General features: G+C 48.8%; 11 protein-coding genes across 11 annotated transcripts; 6 read left to right on the forward strand and 5 right to left on the reverse strand.

Annotated features, from left to right (window-relative positions):
• Positions 1 to 269: 269 nt before the first annotated feature.
• N7525_004238 (phosphotransferase family protein) lies at positions 270 to 1,703 on the forward strand (the record flags this gene model as incomplete). Its single annotated transcript, XM_002565986.1, has 3 exons — positions 270 to 356; positions 410 to 1,166; positions 1,231 to 1,703. 3 exons carry the CDS (start codon positions 270 to 272, stop codon positions 1,701 to 1,703), a joined length of 1,317 nt encoding a protein of 438 aa, XP_002566032.1.
• Positions 1,704 to 2,456: 753 nt separating this feature from the next.
• N7525_004239 (uncharacterized protein) lies at positions 2,457 to 4,186 on the forward strand (the record flags this gene model as incomplete). The annotated part of the gene is made up of 3 exons (XM_061212958.1): positions 2,457 to 2,766; positions 2,821 to 3,186; positions 3,234 to 4,186. 3 exons carry the CDS (start codon positions 2,457 to 2,459, stop codon positions 4,184 to 4,186), a joined length of 1,629 nt encoding a protein of 542 aa, XP_061069979.1.
• A 370-nt stretch (positions 4,187 to 4,556) lies between these two features.
• N7525_004240 (uncharacterized protein) lies at positions 4,557 to 4,820 on the reverse strand (the record flags this gene model as incomplete). The annotated part of the gene is made up of 1 exon (XM_061212959.1): positions 4,557 to 4,820. The coding sequence occupies one exon, from the start codon at positions 4,818 to 4,820 to the stop codon at positions 4,557 to 4,559; it is 264 nt and encodes an 87-aa protein (XP_061069980.1).
• An 836-nt stretch (positions 4,821 to 5,656) lies between these two features.
• On the forward strand, positions 5,657 to 8,547 carry N7525_004241 (class I SAM-dependent methyltransferase; the record flags this gene model as incomplete). The annotated part of the gene is made up of 9 exons (XM_061212960.1): positions 5,657 to 5,866; positions 5,919 to 6,050; positions 6,099 to 6,115; positions 6,171 to 6,430; positions 6,480 to 6,554; positions 6,604 to 7,882; positions 7,943 to 8,081; positions 8,136 to 8,338; positions 8,397 to 8,547. 9 exons carry the CDS (start codon positions 5,657 to 5,659, stop codon positions 8,545 to 8,547), a joined length of 2,466 nt encoding a protein of 821 aa, XP_061069981.1.
• A 2,434-nt stretch (positions 8,548 to 10,981) lies between these two features.
• On the forward strand, positions 10,982 to 11,795 carry N7525_004242 (uncharacterized protein; the record flags this gene model as incomplete). The annotated part of the gene is made up of 2 exons (XM_002565982.2): positions 10,982 to 11,067; positions 11,132 to 11,795. 2 exons carry the CDS (start codon positions 10,982 to 10,984, stop codon positions 11,793 to 11,795), a joined length of 750 nt encoding a protein of 249 aa, XP_002566028.1.
• A 112-nt stretch (positions 11,796 to 11,907) lies between these two features.
• N7525_004243 (phosphotransferase family protein) lies at positions 11,908 to 13,003 on the reverse strand (the record flags this gene model as incomplete). Its single annotated transcript, XM_002565981.1, has 2 exons — positions 11,908 to 12,505; positions 12,552 to 13,003. The coding sequence occupies 2 exons, from the start codon at positions 13,001 to 13,003 to the stop codon at positions 11,908 to 11,910; spliced, it is 1,050 nt and encodes a 349-aa protein (XP_002566027.1).
• A 686-nt stretch (positions 13,004 to 13,689) lies between these two features.
• Positions 13,690 to 14,394, reverse strand: N7525_004244 (copper transporter family protein; the record flags this gene model as incomplete). The annotated part of the gene is made up of 2 exons (XM_061212961.1): positions 13,690 to 13,825; positions 13,898 to 14,394. The coding sequence occupies 2 exons, from the start codon at positions 14,392 to 14,394 to the stop codon at positions 13,690 to 13,692; spliced, it is 633 nt and encodes a 210-aa protein (XP_061069982.1).
• Positions 14,395 to 15,020: 626 nt separating this feature from the next.
• N7525_004245 (Rer1 family protein) lies at positions 15,021 to 15,918 on the reverse strand (the record flags this gene model as incomplete). The annotated part of the gene is made up of 4 exons (XM_002565979.1): positions 15,021 to 15,100; positions 15,188 to 15,490; positions 15,627 to 15,744; positions 15,850 to 15,918. 4 exons carry the CDS (start codon positions 15,916 to 15,918, stop codon positions 15,021 to 15,023), a joined length of 570 nt encoding a protein of 189 aa, XP_002566025.1.
• A 426-nt stretch (positions 15,919 to 16,344) lies between these two features.
• Positions 16,345 to 17,448, forward strand: echA (enoyl-CoA hydratase echA; the record flags this gene model as incomplete). Its single annotated transcript, XM_002565978.1, has 4 exons — positions 16,345 to 16,492; positions 16,545 to 16,682; positions 16,787 to 17,332; positions 17,399 to 17,448. 4 exons carry the CDS (start codon positions 16,345 to 16,347, stop codon positions 17,446 to 17,448), a joined length of 882 nt encoding a protein of 293 aa, XP_002566024.1.
• Positions 17,449 to 17,769: 321 nt separating this feature from the next.
• Positions 17,770 to 19,598, reverse strand: N7525_004247 (putative MFS alpha-glucoside transporter; the record flags this gene model as incomplete). Its single annotated transcript, XM_002565977.1, has 2 exons — positions 17,770 to 19,164; positions 19,269 to 19,598. 2 exons carry the CDS (start codon positions 19,596 to 19,598, stop codon positions 17,770 to 17,772), a joined length of 1,725 nt encoding a protein of 574 aa, XP_002566023.1.
• A 1,253-nt stretch (positions 19,599 to 20,851) lies between these two features.
• On the forward strand, positions 20,852 to 21,758 carry N7525_004248 (uncharacterized protein; the record flags this gene model as incomplete). Its single annotated transcript, XM_002565976.1, has 3 exons — positions 20,852 to 21,390; positions 21,466 to 21,671; positions 21,736 to 21,758. The coding sequence occupies 3 exons, from the start codon at positions 20,852 to 20,854 to the stop codon at positions 21,756 to 21,758; spliced, it is 768 nt and encodes a 255-aa protein (XP_002566022.1).
• Positions 21,759 to 21,778: the final 20 nt, after the last annotated feature.

Consider the following 21,778-nt stretch of genomic DNA (forward strand, 5'->3'; position numbering starts at 1 on the left):
CTGAGCGCTTATTTGTTATGCGGCCTCTATAAAGAGCGTCCCTTTTGCCTCGATGCCTTCGGGTTTCAGGTTCATGATATTCCTTATAAGTAGACTATCGTCACTAACGGACAACACTGAAGTTTGCTCTTTCAGGGTATGGCGTTCTTCATCACGTGGGTGCAGTAGGAGCTTATAATAAAACAGGCCAAAGCACATCATTACTTCAATCTAACTCCGCCAAACAAGGGCTTTCCCAACAAATATCATTTTTCACCGAATAACACGATATGAACCACAACCATTCCAATTATCAGGCCCGCCTTAATTTTATTAATGGCAATCATGGCTTATTGCAGAGAACGTTCGGTCTGCCAGTATGTGCCTGAAGATAAAATGAGTTATGAACCCTGCTAAAGAGGCTCACTAGGCAAATACCCTGGTTGAACCAATTTCGTATGATCCTGAGTGCCCCTTTAAGTACAATAATTTTGTGTATCGCGTCTCTCTGCCGGCTCCACTCGACAAAGAGAATGGGGCCTGTCAGAACAAGCCCGGTTGTGTGGCTATTCCTTCCGGCACTAGTGATCTGATCCTTCGTCTGACAAACTCTGATGCTACATCCATAGGAGCAGCCAACCGTGTCGAGAATGAGGTTGCTATGATGACTCTAGCTGCGGCTGCACTAGAACCAAATTTCGAACCCAACGTTGTGCCTCGCCTGTATGGCTGGGCTGGAGCCACATCTAAAAAAGGGGAGCCACAGCAAGGTTGGATCCTCCAGGAGCTCATGCCAGGCGTTCCTCTAGACGAAAAACTAGATAACATGGAACTCGAGGAGAAGAAAGAAATATTTGCACAGGTCGCAAAGGTCCTCAAAGGCCTTCAGGACTTCCCGCTGCCCGCCTCTATTACTAAATTTGGAGGACTGACCTTTGATAACGAGAACAACATAATCAGTGCACCAATGACCACCACCAGTACTGGTCCCTGGCTCTCGTACGAGGCTGCGTTTGAAGCACAGCTCAAGCAAGCTCTGAAGAAAACCGACGAGAATTCTTATATCCGGGGCTGGCATGAGAATGGCGTCCGGGACCGACTCGAGGCCTTTATAGAGCGAGGGCTCCCGGAGTATTTCAAGCAGCTTGAATCGCACGACGACAAGGCAATAATCCACGCAGACTTTAGTAAGCATTTTCCCCTTTCACCTCCCGAACCCAAACGCTTGTTCTTATCGATGTTTTCTATCAGCACCCAACAACCTGTTATTCGACATTTCCTCAGGTCGCATCACAGGATTAATTGACTACGACTTTTCGTGCGTTCTCCATCCTTCACACGAGTTCCTTTGCTCCTTTAGTGGATTTGGCGGCAAGTTTGGGGGCTGGCCCGGTATTGAGGCCCGTGAAGAAAGGGCCCTAAAGGAAGCCAAGTTACACGGCTTCCCAGACCCTCTCCCCGATGACCAGCAAGACGGCGAGGGAGTTCAGTGGAAAGTTGCGAAGGCCTGGGAAGACGCCCTTCAGAATGAGGGTTGCAGGCGCCCGATGACAATCTCAGGGATTGACATTGTCGCTAATGTCGATGCCCTGCTTAGTTCTATCCTGCCCTGGCGCGTGACAAATTCAGACATTCTAAGGAGACAAACCGATCAAGCCATTCAAAACTGCCGAAATGAGAACGAGAAAGTCCTGATTGAGATTCTAGAGCATATCGGGTTCTAGAATTACTAGCGCACCGAGTCCTAAGACGTGCATATAGATGTGGAAGGGGCCAGAAACGCGCGCGTCAAGGTTAAAAAGGATATATATCAATATATCGAGTACACTAATACTTAATTTGACAGAAACATATGATTTTCTCTGATCAAAATGCACATTTTTTTACTATGTAAAGCGAGGACCACGAGGACCTGTGAATTCCTGCTTCAGGTTAGTTTTTGAACACCATGGTAAGATCGGTACATTTCTGTATGCGGTTTGTTTAGCCGGCCAACAACACCGGCATATACGTCGCACCTTGTGCTTCCACCCCCCCTTTCATTTCTATTACAGTTCATTCACCTCTGCATAGCTTCCAGCGTTAGGAGTTTCTTTCTTCCGCGTCTCAACTTCAAGCAGCACCTCGAGATCTATTTCGTGAGCACCTTTACCCCTTCACCCTTGGTAATCAGATTGAGTATCGAATATACGTCGTTGACGTCGCAATTTACTGTCCATTTCCGGGTTAACTTTTCGATCCTCTGTTAGCAGTGTCACAGCAGATAGCATGCTCTATAGATCATGTGGAAGTCGTCGCTCTTTTGTTCGTTGCAACGCCCTATCCGCTCTAGGTTGACTGGTGTTCGGTTTTTCTTCACGAATTTGAACCGCGCCTTGCAGACGACAGTACATAGGAAAAGGCCGACAATGAGAGATATTAGTCTGTCTATCTGTTTCTTTATGTTTGCTATGGGCTATGTACAGAAGTGCTGATGAATGGCAGGCGTCGACACGCGCGACCAGGACGACCTTTTCAGATATACCTCCGGCCGCTGGTTGATCAATGAGGAGCACCAACAGAAGCAGCGTTATGTGAATTTCAATGTCTCCAATCTTTGCTCTCAAGCTGCCGCACTCTTTGGTCCTGGAACAAAGTGCGTACACATTGTCAAACTAGAGGGAAACTTCAACAAGGCTTTCCTTCTCACAATGGATGATGGCAATGAGGTTATCGCGAAAATTCCTTGTCCAAATGCTGGGACACCGTTACTGACAACGGCGTCTGAAGTAGCGACTTTGAAGTTTTGTACGTTCTCCAAGTTTCACCTATTGCCCACCTGCTTATATTTTGACTGTCTAGTACGGTCCCATTTGTCGATTCGAGTCCCGGAAGTGTATGCGTGGAGTTCCGATCCTACAAATCCAGTTGGCGCTGAATATATTATCATGGAGAAGATCCGTGGAATTGCACTTGCAGAAAGATGGGGGACCATGAACACTCTGGAACGCTATAAAGTAATCGACGGAATCGTGAAGATGGAGACGGAGCTTGAGAGCCTGAAACTACCAGCGTATGGAAGCCTCTTTTTGCGGGATTCTTTGTCGTCTGATTATTCACGTCATACACTCCCATCGGATCTGGACCCGACTGGCGCATTCTGCGTTGGACCTTCGTGCAACCGAGCTGTATATCATAAGCTTTGCAGCCAACCAGATGTTGGGCCTTGTGGGTTTTACGGTATACTTCTTATGCTTAACTTCTGACACTGTTAGGGACTTCAATCTTGGATTTCGCGCTCTCTTTACCACATCGAGAATTAGCCCGAGCTGCAGACGACAGGGACGAAGTACACCGCCATCTAAATCGGTTCAATGATAGTCAGTCTGTTCATGAATATTGTGATCTCTTGCGGAAGGCAATGCTGGTTCTGCCGGTCCTGTCAGGCGATCCGCGAGTGCTAGAAGGAGCAGGTTCGGTAATTTGGCATACCGACTTGCACCTTGGAAATATTTATGTCTCCTCCGATGATCCAACTACAATCGAAGGCGTGATTGACTGGCAGTCAGCGCAAGCCGCTCCCTTGTTTATTCAGGCACAGTTCCCTGAATTCATTCGGCCACCCAAAAACTACAGTGCGGGAACTGAAATACCCTCTTTACCGGAAAATTTCGAAGAGCTAAATCCAGACCAAAAGGAAAAGGCTGCTGAGGAGCAGGCATTAGCGGCCCAATCTAAATATTATGAGATGTCTTGCCTTGCATACAACAAGCCTATCTACGACGCAATGAAGATGGACCGCCGACTGTGGGAGCCTTTCACTTGCTGCCAGTTGTTCTCAAATGGCTCCATGGTTCCTCTACGAAACACTCTTACTCGACTTTTCCACGACTGGGAAAATATGGGGCTCCCAGGAAGCTGTCCATTCGAGTTTACCGAAGATGATCTTCAAAGGCACGAGGCGCAGGTCCAACACTACCAAGACACAGTATATTTGTGGGATATTGTCAAGGGCCAACTCCGCACTGACGACAGCGGCTGGATCCCAGTCGGACAATGGGAATCCACAAAAAAGATGAACAAATATCTCTTCGATATGTATATGAAGGCTCTGAGCGATGAGTTGTCACCAGAAGCAGCCTCAAAACGGTGGCCTTTCCCCCAGAATGTGCCTGAGCTGCCTTCATTCAGATCAGAGATGACTATGACCGGACTCCCTTGCATTTAGCGGCTGGGCATGGACACTTGGAAGCAGTGGCGGTGTTGCTAGGCCATCAGGAAATTGATGGGACAAGCGTTCCCGTTCTAAGGTCTCTCATTTGGACGAGACAGCTTGATCCAAACATCACCGATCACCAGAATCGGACAGCACTCAGTTGGGCAGTTGAGAGAGGAGACCCAACCGTCACTGATCTGCTTTTCACAAGACCAGATATGCGAGTTGATTCCATCGGTATCCAAGAGGACCCTATACTGTGCTCCAGTATCCAAAAGTTATTTTCAACCATGGATGGGGTATCTACGAGCCGCCGCTGTTATTTTCCATTGAGCAGGACCATATGGAAATCGCGTTATTGCTTCTTGCCCAGGGTGAGAGACTAGACGTCAAGATAAGGAACAAGTGGGGAGGAGCAGCGCTGTCGATGGCTATACGCAGAGGCTATATTACAGTAGTCGACAGAATCCTTCGGCATCGTCATGTTAAGGTCAACAGCGTTGATAATCCAGGCCGGACAGCACTTTCGGCATCGGAGGGGAACTGCGCAATGGTGTTGCGGTTGGTCGCGGACGCCCGCATCAAAGCTGACATTGAGGACAATGCAATGGAAAGTCCTCTCATTGTCGCTAGACGATGGGGCCATACCGAAGTTGCGCTTCAGCTTCAGCTTCACATGGGCTTGTGTTTTGAGTTTAGCTAGCTTGCCTTGCGAGGATATGTTAGCGACTGTGCCCAAACAGAATTGACAAATGCTCTGGATGTTACCTATGTTGTATGTCGTAGGTACCTAGGTACGGAGTGCAGAGTACGGAGTACATAATCGCGAAATCCTCCGGGATCTACTTTATACTCAATTATGGGGTGACACTGAGATCCCGTCAAATCTGGGGAACTCCCCGTGTGCTAGCAAGCAAGGAGTTGATTGGGCGCCCGTGGGCCCTAAAGATTGGCCTTGGTGGCGGCCCTATTGGGGGCACCGTAGGCCCCACGGGTCAGGTCGACGGGACCTTAACGGGCCGTGCCAAGACTTTGGGGGAACCACATGGGAAGTGACTTGGCTGTGAGTGGCCCAGATATTTAGGGGAACCGTGGAAACTCCACTACTGCAGGAACCCAATTGTCCTTAGAGTTGCATCGCAATGGATTCGCTGTGGATTTAGTTCGCTTCATGCTGCTTTGGGATGATCGACTACTTCGATTCAAAGGAATGATAGTGGATGATAGTGGACCAGGTACAAGTTACTTCATTAATGTACGTTGAGTATACGTGTAGTCCATGTCCATTGTACCTCCCCGTGCCCCTCCACTCTCTCTTATCGTCTGCACACCCCCCATGTGTCGCCCTGATAGGACAAGGTACACGCTGCCGTCTCCTCGTGAGGGGGCATGTGGTCAATTGAACCCAATTCAATTTGTATTTGAATCTCACGGTCGCTTCTCTCACTCTCCGTTCATTGCATCACTCTCTACATATTGAACATGGATCTGATGCACGTCTACATTGGTGCAGCCGCCGTACTGGTTTTTGCCTTGGTCGGTCTGGTTCTGTTCGTCTCCTCTCAGCAGATCAAAGTCGCCAACACTGGAGTTGGCCCTTACTTGAAATTCATCTGGGCGAACTTCCTCAAACCGCACGATAAGAAGGCCGGGGGCCAGCAGGATGCGTTGGAGAGCTTCTACAAGACTCAGGTGCGATCAAGTGACCACGAGCTTGGATATGGCTTGAAGCTGACCATATCAGGCCGCAATTTACGATGCCACTCGTCGTCGTCTGCTCTGTGGTCGCGAGGACATGCTTGGTCTTGTGGCCGCACAGATGAAGTACAAGGTTACCAACAAGGAAGTCAAGTCTGGAAAGGCTGTCTGGGTGGATGTGAGTATTGGCTTGCTGCCTTCCTGAGCTAGCGCTAATGTATTCCAGGTCGGTGGCGGTACTGGGTAGGCACAAGGGGTTCCCCGAAGTGATACAGACAGAACATCTGACTTGTGACAGATACAACATCGAAGCTATGGCGGCTTTTCTTCCGGTGGACAAGTTCTTCAAACACGTTTACTTGGTCGACCTCTCCCCGTCCCTTTGCGAAGTCGCCCGCGAGCGCTTCGAGCGTCTTGGGTGGAAGAATGTCACTGTTCTCTGCCAGGATGCCCGGTCTTTCCAACTACCCGAGAAGGAGCTCAACCCGCGGTCTACGAATGAAGCAAGTGGTGGCGTGGACTTGGTTACTATGAGTTACAGTCTATCAATGATCCCTGGTGAGTGTTTAAGACCCGTGAAAGACAATTGATATTGACTTTTTTCCAGACTATTACAGCGTCGTCGACTCGTTGACCTCCCGCCTGAAGTCCACTGGAATGTTGGGTGTATGTGACTTTTACGGTAAGCAATACCTCGAATCTCTGCACGCACATCACTCATTCAGATCTAGTCCAAAGCATCGTGGATGTGTCCTGCCGCAACTATACTGGCGGTGCCTTCAACCGCCATGTCAACTGGCTTGGACGTGTATTCTGGAGAGCCTGGTTCGACTTTGACCGCGTCAGCCTTGAAGCCGCCCGACGCGACTACCTGGAATACAAGTTTGGTACTGTCATCTCTGCCAGCGAACGGAACTATCTGCTTGGCGGCATTCCCTACTACATATTTGTCGGTTGCCCGAAGGAAATCGAAGCTACTCCATCAAGTCAATCCATTGAGAAGCTGAATGCGTCTTTTACTGAGTCTCCTTACCTGCTTCCTGCCAATCACAAGCAGGAGATGGATGATGCAGTGGTGAAGAGCACAAACGAGATTCGCTCCAAGGCATATGAGTCTGCTGTGATTAACCTGAGTGCAAACCTGCCGCTTCCATCATCCTTTTACCAGAACCACCACTACCGCATTCATTACAACGACATGCTGCCCAAGCATACTCAATTCCAGAACGAGTATATCTACGCATTCACATGGGAAGACCCACGAGTTGACCACCGTCTCCTGAATATCGGCAAAGACGACGTGATCCTGGCCATCACCAGCGCTGGTGACAACATTCTTGACTATCTGCAAAAGAACCCCCGCCGGGTGCACGCTGTGGACTTGAACCCCAACCAGAACCATCTTCTCGAGCTGAAGGTTGCCTGTTATTCAGCATTGGGTCACCGGGATATGTGGAAGATCTTCGGTGATGGCAAGCACGCACAGTTCCGTGAACTGCTAATCTCCAAACTCAGCCCTCATCTGTCCAGCCAGGCTTTCCAGTACTGGCTTGAGCACAGCCAGACCTTCACCTCGACATCTGGCCATGGTCTGTATGAGACCGGTGGATCTCGCCACGCCATTCGCATGGTGCGATGGCTCTTCAATATCTTCGGACTCCAGGGTGAAGTTCGCAAGCTGTGTGAAGCACAAACTATCGCAGAGCAGCGCGAAATCTGGCCTCGCATTCGAAGTGTGCTAATGAGCCGACCACTCCACTGGGCTATTGTGAGCACCGAATGGTTCGCCTGGAAGGCCGCCGGCGTGCCGCGCAACCAGCGGAATATGATTGTCGACGACTTCTTCCGCCGCAACGGCTTGACGGAAGATATGAAAAAGGCCAAGGACGTCAGCGGCCGGTCAATTTGGGAATACGTTGTCAACACTCTTGACCCTATGGTCAACGAGACTCTGATCAGCAATGACAACTATTTCTACTTCCTTTGCGTTCAAGGCAAATTCTCACGGAGGTTCGTTCCTTTCTTCCTTTTTTTACGCCTTTCAATTATATATGCTAACTGCCGTCATAGATGCCACCCCACCTATCTTTCACCCCAAGCACACGTCCGACTTTCCACGCCTGGTGCATTTGATGGACTTCGTATCCACACTGATGAGATCAACGAGGTGATCAACCGAATCACCCCAGGAACCCTGACTATCGCCGTGGTAAGGATCAAAATACCTCTCGGCCGCACTTTTAATGCTAATTGTATATCTCAGGTCATGGACTCAATGGACTGGTTTGATCCCGAAGGGGATTCAGCCCCTAACCAAGCCCGAACTTTCAACAAAGCCTTGAAGAAGGGCGGTCGCATTCTCCTCCGTTCCGCCAGTATTGATCCTTGGTACATCAAGCACTTTGAGGAAAACGGCTTCTCTGCTCGTCGCGTGGGAGCTCGTTTCCCAGGTACATGTATTGACCGGTGAGTTTTGGAGTCTTATTCTTAACTGTTACGGACGAAGCTTATACAGCTATTCTAGGGTAAATATGTACGCATCGACCTGGATCTGTACTAAAACCGAAGACATGTCCCGCCCCAGTACAGACCGCAAAATGTCGACTCTCTCATTGGGGGACAGCGCTATTGCCGGAGGCAAGATGCCGAGCAGCGTGGAGAATCTGTTGATTTAAGTACGGCGATATCTGCTTTTTCTTTGATGTCCTTTCAGATTACGCCGCACGTGCCTCTCATGATACCTATGATCTGGAGTTAGATGGAGTGTTTCGTATTGCTTGCCTTCAAAAGCGCAGGGGTCAGGAGTATGATTCGAACTATCTTTGCGGTTTGCATGTGGAATCGGTGTGCCATAGCTTTGTCCTATAGCACCCATTTTATTTTGTAATTTCATTATTCTTTGAAAATAATTCTGGATCTAAGCATCTCGACATGCAACCTGGGATCTACAACGTCGTAGATCTCCACAGATCAGCCAGAAAAGGCTATATAGCGGTCGATCCTCCCGGCGCTGATTTGAGCACATTTGCGCAAGTAGCCTATATATATACATATGTACATAGTCTGTAGACAGTATTTACTCAATGAATAGATCCATATCCCCTCATTTCGAGGCATAGACATTGGCACAATCCTTTTCCATTGGGACTAGCTATATTCGAAGCACAAATTCAGAGATATGCCATTCGACTCCCAAGGTGATAAATGGTCTTGGTGAGATATCTCCTGCCTTGGACCTATAGAGATCGTAGAATCATACTTACAGACCATACAAAAGTGAATCCTGTATTCGAGGCCACCGCTCGTCCAAATGCGCACACTACGACCGACCGATGAAGAGAATTCCCAAGGCTGGACGTCCGCTGGCGAAGTGCTCGCATCTCAATGGAGTTGATTGCAGTTGTCGGGAGGTCTGGGCGATTATGGTTCCGCTTTCTCCAGGTATGTCGTGTCAGAGGAATGGAAGGAATTTGGGTTGGACATAGATTTGTAGTAATATTGCTTTGAATAGGGTCGACGGTTTGCAGACCAGATTTTGAGAATTGGCCGGTACAGCAGCAAGTCGATCATGTTTATACTGAGGGTAGATGACCTCGGGATTGTTTGGGCGATGTCGATGGGCATTATTGAAGGAGTTAGGTATATGACGAAGTGTGGATTAAGTTATAGCGCATCATGATTTGATCTACAGAGAGATATTTACCATGACAAGTCCTTGAGGGGGAAAAAGAAAAAAGTAAAAAGTAAAAAGGCTAGAATACCAAGCTTCCAGAAACAAACACGATTCTGAATAACATGTAGTGAGTGATACCTATATAGGCACCTACCTAGATACCTACCTAGGTAGCCCTGGAGGTGCGTGTCAGCGGCACATCTACCGTGGACCCCCCTCGGATCACGAACCCCCTTCAGTTTTGTCGCATGGCGTCTATGCCGCTGCGTACCCGTGGACCTCTCTCCCTTCCAAGGTTACCTATATTTGTAGTGTACACATATACAAGTATTTAGCCGAACCAATACCTCTAACCAATATACCTGTCCTAATAATTCTAAAACTATAAACGCTAGACTATAGCACATCTTGACTCCGATTCTCCTGGGCCCTTCTTCTCCCTCCCTTTTGAGTCCTAGGAGGGGGGCCACGTTAACTGGTGGAAACTGCAGGGGGTTGTGATTAAAAGAACATGCGAGGAGAAGACAGTAAAAGACAGTATGGCAGTACGGGAGGGGAAGGACACGTCAGCAGTGCAGGGGTGCAAGATATTCAGGTATAGCATGTGTATTCGTATTCAGAGCATCGAAGTGAATTGGTTAAGGAGGTTGAAGAGACCTAGGTAGGGTGACAAAAGGGAATCTCCGAACGAGTCAAAGAGGAAAAACAGGATGCGCTGAAGCACATACCTCGCCTCGAGCAGCTCCATCTGGATGAATTATCACCAGCTACCTAGGTACATTTACGAGTACTGGCCCGTGGACCTTGTAGCTGCTTAGCAATCTCATTCCGGACGCCAAGCATATATACCCATGAACTTCTAGACTCCCAAACCGTCGACCAACCTTCCCTGATCGGCTTTGCTCGACATCTACTTTCCTTGAAACTCTTTGCCAATAAGACCTGTGATCCATTATCTTCATCAATGAGAGTAACAAACCGTATCCAACCAATCATTTGTTTATCTAAGTACCATCCACGCAACCTTGGAAGTCGTGTTTGCTTTCGCGCGTTGTCAGCAGTGAGGGGAACCCTGTTCCCCTGTCCTCGAGTGCGCCAGTACAGCTTCAGATTATGACTCTATTCGCTCATCATCGCACTCAAAGTTGTACGCATGTGGCCAGGTGCAGCTGTTAGTTAATCTGCTGCAGGTGGGCTTGAAGTCATGGCGTGATGAGCCTACTGATTGGACCCCATCCATCCGGAATGGACGGCAAAGCCCAGCAATGGTTGCAGACTCGCGAGATTAGGCTCATCGGGTTTGCACATCTCCTCTCGAACTTTCCAACATAAATAGATGCTTGTTTCTCAGTCTGAACACAAAGTTCAAGTTCAACCTCAAGAAGTGGAATATATCCTATACTACGCTTTACCGGCTCCACCTTGCCTTTTTCAACATGACAGCTCTAGTTGCCCCTGCTGCTTCTGTTCCAGCCCTTGACAAGGCTTTGCAGATCAAGGATCTCAACGAAAGTCGCGCTCTGTGAGTGGATTGCTATAATTATACCCCCCGAATTAAATAAAAGCTAATAATACTGGCTTCATAGATACAACAGTCTCCCTGATGATGGCGCTCAGCCTGCCGTTGCTGACGAACATGTTACCAATCTCGCCGCACTGTTCATTCGCCACAATGCTCAGAATGTTCTGGGGATCCATTTGATTCATGGTCATTTTGAGATCCCCGAAAGCACTGTCATGCTCGGTACCAACTTTGAGAATCCTACTCTACGATGGACTCAAACCACCAAGATTGATACTCTTGACCCGCTGAACATTCATGGGCACATATATGCGGTCACTGAGAATGGATTTTGTCCCTACGAGCTTCAAGATGGCCCGCTTCCTGACTTGTCAGGGGTGGGACATGGTTTCCTACCTGAATTCCAGGATTATGTCGTAAGGAACAATCTTCAGAACATCATCGGTCTTCAGGTGCTAGGATGCGAGGGCCCAGCAATGTCGGAGCTCATTCTTGATCAAGGCACCGTCATGCTGGAAACTTCTCATGTCAAAAACGCAACTCCGTACCGTATCACAGGTTGGCGATTTGAATCATGCAACGGAAAACCAAGGGTTTGCGCGGCTAATGAAACCCATGCGGGCATGACTTCGGGTAATCACAAAGTCTTCAACGCAGGGAAGCCGATCCCAAAGTTGGAAAACGTCGATGACCTGAAAATTGCTCTTGCCCAGGCCGGTGTGCTCTAGCTGTCCTCTGGCGCGCTTTTACGGTATTTCAGTGAAATTATATGGACTATCCGTTTATTCAGATGATTCTCCCATCGCAAAACATAATTTCAGGCTACTAAGGAACGCAAATTCAATCCACAAGCTTTGTAGCTGGGTTAATAAGCAAGCCATCTAGCCCCAGCATCTCGTAAGCTCCACTTTCATCATCACGAATGGGCTCCGGTTCCGGCTTATTAGCAAGACGACTCGTGAATCCATGGGACCGTAGAAGACCAACAATTCTTGCCGCCTTGATTGTTTGAATGGTCTTGGGGTCGAGACCTCCGGCACTTGTGGACAGGGCGTCCCAAAAGATGCGGTCCAAGGTTTCATAGTTTGCATGGCGAATCCAGCCCACACGGAGGCGATATTTGCTCATGAATTGCTGGAGGGAATGCAGGTTCGTCCCAAAAGGACCGATTTCAGCTTCAGCCCAGTCAATGACTCCAACTAGATGATTGTCGTCGGCGTCAACCATAACATTATTGACGCCAAAATCCTTATGAACAAGGACCATGGGAAGTGAGAAAATAGCTGGCAGAGAATCAATGGATTGTTGGATGACGGGGCGGAAGCGACTGGGCAGAGCAGCGAGAAGTTGGCGCAGGTCTTTCTCGTATCTCTGAAACATGGCTTCTCGATCTGATGGGTTAACATCGAAAGAATTCTTCCATGCCAAACCAAGGAATCTGGAAATATTAGCATAAATATCGCGAAGAACAGCGACCAGCATACCCCGCAATGTCAGACATCAAGTTCTCCCGCCATGTACAATACTCGAGGGAATCTTCCGGGAAATTATGAGCCAGGATGAAATCGAGGTGACTGATGCCTTTTACTCGGCTCATCACATAGACGGAGAGGGGCTCTTTCCCATCGACGCCCTCTTCTCCGATCTGGCCATGGAAAGTGGCAGATGGAACCAAAGACCCATATATGTCACAGGCGAGAGTGGTCATTTTGGTGCTCAGGCCTAGCGATTGCAACCGAAACTGAACCACGAACTCGTGATTAGGGCCCGCGTAAACGGTATAGCTGCAAACGCCTTGGACCGTAACAGGGACGACAGATCCCCCCACGAGCTCCTGTGCATAAGCATCACAAGATGACTTAGTCGCAGAAGTCTTACGGAAAAAGTAAAGGATTTCCTCGTCGACTGAGTATTCCTGGGGAGTTTCCGAACTCATTTTGGGAGTATTAATGAATGTTACTTGTAAATAGAGTGAATCAAAGGATAAGGGAATGATCCAGGCGATGGGAACATATTTTATTAGGCTGTGAAGGAAAGGTGCGGTGTAAGGAAGACAGTGCAGCAGACAGGGGTTGTGCTGGATCATCATTGATCCGCTGTGCCTTCGATTCCTATTCCACTGGAGACACAAGGATTGGTGTCGATACTATCATACAGGTAGAACAACCTTGGAAGGTAATGAGTCGCATTGGGTTGACCAATCTCAAGACGATCTCTGGTTCTGATGCTAGCTGAGCGGAGTGAAACATATTGGGCCAGTCCTAGCTGAAACACTTAGGTGCTGTACGTAACCATAGGGGAATAATTTTGGGCTGGATTTGTGCTATAGCTATCGAATATGTTGCCGCGCAAATGTTCCTTGATGAAAACACAAAGGCCTGAGGTTTGTACCGTCAAGTATGAGATCAATAGGCATCGGCTAGAAAAGGCCATCAACAGCCATTCTCGTAAAGAACGCGAGGCTACGTCCGAAGTACGAACGACGCAGACCAACCACACACAGGCCGTCTCACGGAGCTCCCATTTGTGTAGGTGACTCTTCGACATCTTCTCAATCAACACATAGGAAGGCCACCAAGCTGCCCCTATAAGACACCACGCGTCACATAGCACGCGGTGGAATCACCCACCATGACAAGTCCCTTCCTGCCAGCCGGAAGTTCCCTGAGAAAATCTCTCAAAAAGCAGTTCACCCACCAGGACGCCAAAACCCACAACAACGAAGACGCCAACGTTGAAGGTCATCACGGATAACATCCTTCGATTTCGAAAATTAGTCAGTCATTCTACGAAAGACAGTATGCAGACAGCCGCAGATGTGACCACTCACAAGAAATATCCAATCAAAGCCCTAACACATTCAAGCAACGCACGTGTCCCGTCTTTCCGAAGACTCCACGTTCCACTGGCCTTCCACGACGGGAGCATGCATGTCAATGACATCCTCTTCCGAGGGCCATCCCTTTTGAGAGATCTCGTTGTCGTGCTTCGTGTTTCATTGTTATTTGAAACTGGCAAAGTCTCTTCCTCGTCCTCGTCCCCGTGTACGCGCATGTAGTCTGGAAGAGGACTGAGCTTTGCTTTTCGGATGTTTTGTCGTGGATTTACTGGGGCGAGAAGGAGGATTGGAGGGGAGGTATTCTGGGACCAGGATCTCTCGAGTTGGAATTTGAGAGCGCCGAGGAAGCGGTTGAAGATGGCGAGGATGAATAGAAAGGTCAGCGTGAAGATGTATTGCGTCGTCGTTGAGGTTGTCCAGCCTGTGAAGAGGATTGTGATTTCAGTGGAGGCTGAGAACACGGCTGGCATGTTCATGTCCTTGTTCATGGTTGCGCTAGGGTGTTCATTCGAGTGCGAGTGTGAGTCGGAGTCTATGATCAAGTCCACGGCGATTGTATTACTCCATCTTGGGGAGGGGCAAGAGTAAGAAAGCCCGTAGCTAGTCACCAGGCCAGAGAAGATTATATGGCCTTTTCCCTTGGGGTTTTGGATGAATGAAGAGTTGAGTTCATCTGATGATCTAATCTAAAATGTTCTCAAATAAGATCACAGCATACAAGCTCAAATGCGCTCATCTTCACATGAAATGTCTCAAATGTTACTTTCCCATTAAGCGAACTATAAAATGAAGAAATCCTAAAAGGACCCTTGGGAGTCTTGCTTTTCAAATAATATATTGCAAGTCAGGTCATTCATTGACTTCAGGTCTAATCATATTTCACAGGGGAAGAAGACTGGAACACGCCAAAGCAGCGGTCCTCTAAACAAACAGTGATTAAAAAAAGAGTCTGGGAAAATTCATAAATGGACCACCATGAGCCCGGCGCTTTCACCTCCTATCATATCATGTCTGTCTGTTGCCCAGCCAAAGTGCACATACAGATATAGGACATGCACATGCGAATCGTGGATATAGAGTCAGAGACAAAAAGGAAGTTCAGGAATTGAAGATCTCATGAGCGGCCATACCGTGTCTTTCCGAAGGAGAAAGGCACGTAGCGGTACTTAATCATGTGCTGGATTTGTCGTCGCACTGCAAAAAGGGCCAAAAGTTAGACGGATATCCACAACAAACCGATACAGGTACGGCATCGAATTCCGATCAAAGGGGGAAACATACTCGTCAACACAAACAAAATTATCCAGTAAACAACCAGCACCGGCCAGAAGACGGGGATATCGAAGACGGCAAGCCAAGAGCAAACAAAGGCAATGGCAATGGCGCGAGTGGCCGAGTGCCAGAACTTGAACTCCGGCAGACGGCGGATGAATGGCCGGAATTCCTCGTCCTTCTTGGTAGGGAGGCTGGGGGATCCGGCGTCACCGTCCTCAAGGCCCTCGTCCTGGGTAAGAGAGGGGTCGAATTTGGGAGTCAGGAAAGCGAGGAAGAGATTCAGGAGATAAATGCCGAGCGTATAGGCGACTGTGAATGAGATTCCAGCGTTAGCGGTTTGTTTATGTAGATGTTCCGCGGTGGATGAATGGCTTTCGCGTGCTGGAGCTGAAGCGCATCATTTCTGCTTTGCTGATTCCAGTTCAGGGGTTCAATCGAGTCATACCGATATACCAGCCCTGCGCAAGGAAAATGCGCAGGAAGAAGACGAAGAGGAGCACGCCGGAACCAACCCAGCGGTAGGTTGTGTACGGGGTCGAGGCATCGAGGTAGGCTTGATAGTGCTGTGGTTGATGTATTAGCATATTGATCAAACTATTGCGACTAATTTCAGAAATAAAGGATCCAAAGACATTGCGCAATGTCTTTGCCCCTCACGAGACACTCACTCGAGTCAGTTTAGAGGTGTGCGCGGACACGGCTGTGAAGGGCGACTGATCGGGCTCAGGGACATCCATGATGAAGAATTAGAGAATGGGCAAAGCACAGGGCTAGACCACCGAAAGAAAGAAAGTAAAGAGGAAAAGCAAAGGAGAAAGCAGTGATTAAGATAAGCTGCTGAAACCAGACATTCCCGGACAGGCACTGCACTTCAGGACAGAAAAGTGTCCACTGCCCACAGGCCAATCATATTAGAGATTAGTCACCAGCCACTTATGGGCACGTGAGATATGGCACAGTCAAGATGGTGGCGGTGCAGTGACATAAGACAGACTAAAAGGGCTTAGCCTCTTCACGTGTACCTCGGGACGGTTAACTTCGGCGTTCATCGGTCGCGGGGAGATGGGCCATCTATGATGGTATCGTGTAGCTACTCCCTCGTTTCTCTGCATAATTCAATCTCAATTATCTGAAAGTAGCTGCCTTTTGCTTGACATATCACAATGTTTGCCCGTCAATGCACTCGTCTGGCCACTTCCCGGACATCGGCCCCCTTGACTTCCTACCTAGCCCGAGTCCGGGGTTATTCTTCAGCTGCTGGTAGCTACGAGCACATCCTCACCTCGACCCCCAAGCCCGGTGTGGGATTGAGTATGTAACATCTGTCAATATACTACAGGACCAATTCTCATTGCTATTATAGTTACCCTTAACCGCCCTAAGGCCCTCAACGCACTATGCTCTCCATTGTTCAAGGAGCTTAATGAAGCCCTGAGCAACTACGACAATGACAAGAGCATCGGCGCGATTATTATAACTGGAAGCGAGAAGGCCTTTGCCGGTAGGTACATGCTCTACTTGCACTTATTCACTATATCCTTTCCGGTCACTCCCTCGGCCCAATCCCTAATATGCCTCAACAATATTAACCAAACAAACCCGCAGCCGGGGCCGACATCAAAGAAATGGCCCCTCTAAGCTTCTCCGCCGCCTACAGCGACAACTTCATTGCGCCCTGGTCCCACCTCGCCACCTCCATCCGCACCCCAGTCATCGCCGCCGTCTCTGGCTACGCCCTCGGCGGCGGCTGCGAGCTAGCCCTGATGTGCGACATCCTGTACTGCTCCGAAAATGCCACGTTCGGCCAGCCGGAGATCAAGCTCGGCACGATCCCCGGCGCAGGCGGCTCTCAGCGCCTGACCCGTGCGATCGGCAAGAGCAAGGCCATGGAGCTTATCCTTACCGGCAAGAACTTCAGCGGTAAGGAGGCTGGTGAGTGGGGTGTTGCGGCGAAGGTTGTGCCGGGTGGTAAGGAGGAGCTGCTTGAGCAGGCGTATAAGACAGCTGAGACTATTGCCAGCTATAGCCGTGTGGCTGTTGTTGCTGGTAAGGAGGTTGTTAATAAGAGTCAGGAGTTGTCGCTCAAGGAGGGTGTTGAGTATGAGAGACGGTTGTTCCATGCGCTCTTTGGCAGCAAGGATCAGAAGATTGGTGAGTTGACACTTTGGTCTGCTGAATTACTGGGTTTGAGATGTGGGTTGCTAACGATTATTCTAGGTATGACTGCCTTTGCGGAGAAGAAGAAGCCTGAGTGGTCCCATGAATAGATGATGGGTAGAACATATACTCATTTGGAATGAAGAAGCTGGATTTTTTTTTTCCCATGGCCTTTGTGTAATTCACAATGTTGGAGCTGTAGAATAAAGTATTGGTTATATTACCTAGTGCAGTATCATCTGGGGCTCTCAGCACCAAAAGAGGAGTGGAGGTATGAGAGAAATTGGAGAATTCATTTTACATTTGTATTGACCATCATATGAAGATATTAGATTAATGCTATTAATGCTGAAAATGCTATGTACATGCAAGAGTGCCTAACAATTTAGGTTCCCAGAAGCAGAATTAGTCGTAAACGTAGACACATCGCATCATATCGAACCGTGATTTTTCTCCAATTGGCTCTCATCAGTCCGGTTATTTTTCTCCGCCCGGTAATCATCAATGACGCGGCCCTCAATGGTCTCATCGAAAACGTCCACCTGGGTCGTCGCGAACTTGCGAGCACTGACACCGCGCTCAAAGAGCAGGTCAAGCTCAGCGAACGATCGGCCGCGAGGCTCGGGAACGCGGAAGTATGTGTAGATGATGCACAAGAAACAAATGCCACCCCAGAAGAAACCGGCGTAATTGCCCCAGTTCCAAGCGCCCGGGTTCAGCATGTAAGGGGTCAGAACGCCGCAGATGATGGCGACGACGTTGTACAGGTTGCGGCCGAGCACGACTGTCTTGATTTGCAGTCGGCGGGTGGAGAGCTCGGCTACGAGGGAGAAGCAGACCGTGCCAACGGTCAGCTGGTAGAATAGGGCCCATATCAACATCATGGAACCTGTGGCTAGGGAGCCTTGGTCTTTGTGCTCTTCGGGAACAAGGCCAAGGAAACCCATGACTAATAGCATAGTGCACAGGCCACAGAGACCGTACAGACATAACGTTCGTCGGCCGATTCCGAGTGTCATAAGGAACCATGCTCCAAAAACGCCAATCATGTTGATGCCGTATTGACCCATGGCAAAGGCATAAGAGTTAGAGGAGTCTAACCCAGCCTGTTTCAAGAAGTAGGTCGAGTAGTTGGAAAATGAGTTTCCGCTAAGATTTTGGATGGCCCAGACCATACAGACAATCTCTGTGCGGCGGAGATCAGTGCCCCGGAAGCAGTCCAAGTAGCTGGCACCCTGGGTAATCTTTTCCTCTAAAGCGGTAGTGTGAACCATCATAGCGACTGTCTCATCGGGATCGAAATCTCCATCCTGACCCTGACTTTTACTAGTCAACCGCACAAGGGCCCGTTTGGCATCTTCAGTGCGGCCTTTCCGGACCAACCACCACGGGGATTCGGGCGCAAGGTAGATACCAATAAAGAGCGGCAGCGGCCACATCCATTGCAGTCCGTATGGAATCCGGTAGGCCCATTCGTCGTTCCGGTTCAACATACCCTTGATCACACCGATGCCAATAAGCTGGCCAAGACCCCAGCAGAAATTGACATAGGTCGTCAAATACCCTCGCAGCGCCACGGGACACACCTCCGAGGCGTACGTAATCGTCAAAGTCTGGAAGACACCCCAGGGGATACCGCAGAGAATCTCTGCCGCGAGCAGGGCTTGCACATTCTTAGCCGTGAAGAAGATGGACGTCCACGCAGTAACAAGTATAAGACAGGCCATAATCGTGTACCGGTAACCGAATCGTTCCGAAGCCCAGCCGTTGATGAATAGACCGATGATCTCGCCGCAGTAGGCACCGTTGCTCAGACCTGCTTGCCACTGTATATTCAGACAATTGTCAGTTTCTTCATCCCGCAGAGAGGCAAACCCACCCCACTCCAAGAGATGGAGGGATGGCCGCCGCCGGAATTGGTTGAACTTACCGCTGCGGAAACTTCATATGAGCCATCGGCCAACAGCTCACCATACTTGCGATTGAATTGCGGGAAGGCATAGAAGTTGTTGACCAAACTAATATCGTACCCCTCCATGGCAATGCACGTGGAGATGAGCACGCTCCAGAGAACGGCCTTAGGGTACAGGCGGATGCCCTGCATCAAACTCATAGACTGCTCCTTCTCCGTGGCTGCCTTTGCATTTTGAATGACCTTGGTCATGGACGAGTCCGAAGCGGGTCCTGTGGCCGCAGAGTATCCGTATGCGGGAGGGCCATCCACCGGGGTGATGGCATCTGAGGCCTTGGGTTCGGCCATGTTGGATGGGCGAGGTAACCGGGAGGCTCTGGGAGGAATTGGAGGGTTGTCTCAAGTAACTTTCGATATGGGGTTTAAAAGTTGGCCTGGTTCGGAAGTCAGGGGAAAGAAAAATCAGAGTACCCACAATGGGAACATTGCACGCGAGTACTCCAGGGCGGCGAAAAGTCCCCTTGACGCCTACCGAGGGTAAGTGAATACTGCGGCAGAGGCAAAAGGGCTAGACAAAAAGAGGATAAAAGTCAATGGTCCGAATTGGTGGGGGAACGGGGAATTTGACGGGCTCGATGCCTCCAAGCGCAAATTTTCGCGGGATGAGGAAGCTTGGCGATACCCGGATGGGGCAAGTGATGGGTCATGGTAACAGTGTGAACTTGATTATATGTCTGGATGGCGCTATGGTATCTGTTATTCTAGGTAGTTGTAATTGCTGATCAGACCTAATATAATTTAACGATTATATAGTACTCCGTATACAATTTAAAGCTATACGACCTCGGGAAGGACTTGGTCTTACAACCCCACGTGGGGGAACTATAATTCCCCTTGCAGCAATAAAAAATGTACTACAACCTCAAGAATTGGAGTATTCGGATTATTTTATTATCTTACATATACTAACTCTCTATTAGGCTTTATATATTTGCACCGGAAAATAATGAACCACGTATACTCTTGATCTCATCTCTACTATAAACCGGCTAGAAACGGCGATCTTTATCCTATAGAATCTATCGAATCCGACATTGATCGCCAATAGTTAGAACATACCTGCGCTCGGACGACTTAGTTTCTTTGATCAACAATGCTATTTGAGATTCAGGGTTTAGTTCAAGCAACAATGTTCATCTCCCGGAATCCCCTCACAAGATCTTCTTTGATCGACCCGATTAATTATAGTCTCTTCGGACAATGTGTATTGGTCTAATTACTCTTCAAAGGTTGCTTTGAACATCTATATTTGTCTCTTTGATGACTCGGTTAATTATAGTCTATCCACTTCTTTCAGATGTTGCTCGATCACTATAATAAGCTATTTTCTTACAATCTCATGGTTCCATCGAGTACTAGTTTTCAAAGGTCTACTAATATATAAGACACAATCCGTCCCCCGTACTCTATACTGAACATTTCAAAGTCAATAACAGCCACTTCCCAACCGCAACCAATCCGTTAACAGCGACCAATCCCTGACCAGCAGCCAAATCACCAACACCACATATCTAGTAAGTAAACCAACCATTTACACAGAAATGCCACGCAGTCTTCGTTCCGGGAATACCTGCCCTTCTCCTCTTCTCCCACCACCGCGCCCTCTTCGTGTCCCAGCCGAGAACGTAGTCCGTAACCGGGACTACGAGCTCATAGGTAACATGAACATCCCCATGGGCCTTTCCCGCAAGAAGATTTCTGGATGCCATCTCGAAATTCTAGACATGGGGCCGAAAGACATAGACTGGTCCAAGGACCCAGAGCGAAATAACCATTGCATCCTCCGGCTCACATTCTTACATCCACTGGAAGACGACACCCCATACGCACCTATTGGCACCAGGGGAGTTGTCCTGGATTTAGAAGGTGCGGGACCACAGCTAGGTTCATATACTGGTGAGCTAAATATGAGTACTTTCGGGTACGAAGGCCCGCATCAGAGGTCGATGCGAGTTGTCAAGCTACGTATGGGCGGCGACAGGACAGTTGGGGATGCTGTTAGGATCATTCGGAATACTCATTTGGTGCCCTGTCACTTTGATACACCCAACGAGCAATTGGTTGGCTGTAGAGATTTTCTGTAAGTTTTGTTCCTCTTCCTGTTTCTGTTTCTGTTTCTGATATGTTTGGGGTCATATGCTAACAACATTGATAGATCGCAATTGATTTATCAGTTGGATAGGAACAAGTTTCTAAGGCTTCCGGCTGATGCTAACACTGCGATTTATGACTCGTTCAACTACCGTTATGACATGGATGATGACCCTGCCATCGGTTATGTTCCTACTCCTGTGAATTACGCTATCTTTACGGCGGCATATCAACATACGGCTATTAACAGGATTAATTATCATGGAACGCGTGAGTTGCCCTGGATATCTTTCTCCCTGTGTCATTGGATTGAATGCTAATGAGATATTGATAGGTCGTTTCTTGGACGGGCAGTAGAAGAGATCGAATCAGAAGGA

The sequence above is a fragment of the Penicillium rubens genome, assembly GCF_028828025.1.
Source record: "Penicillium rubens strain IBT 27055 chromosome Unknown utg000002l_segment0_segment0, whole genome shotgun sequence".
Lineage (NCBI taxonomy): Eukaryota > Fungi > Ascomycota > Eurotiomycetes > Eurotiales > Aspergillaceae > Penicillium > Penicillium rubens.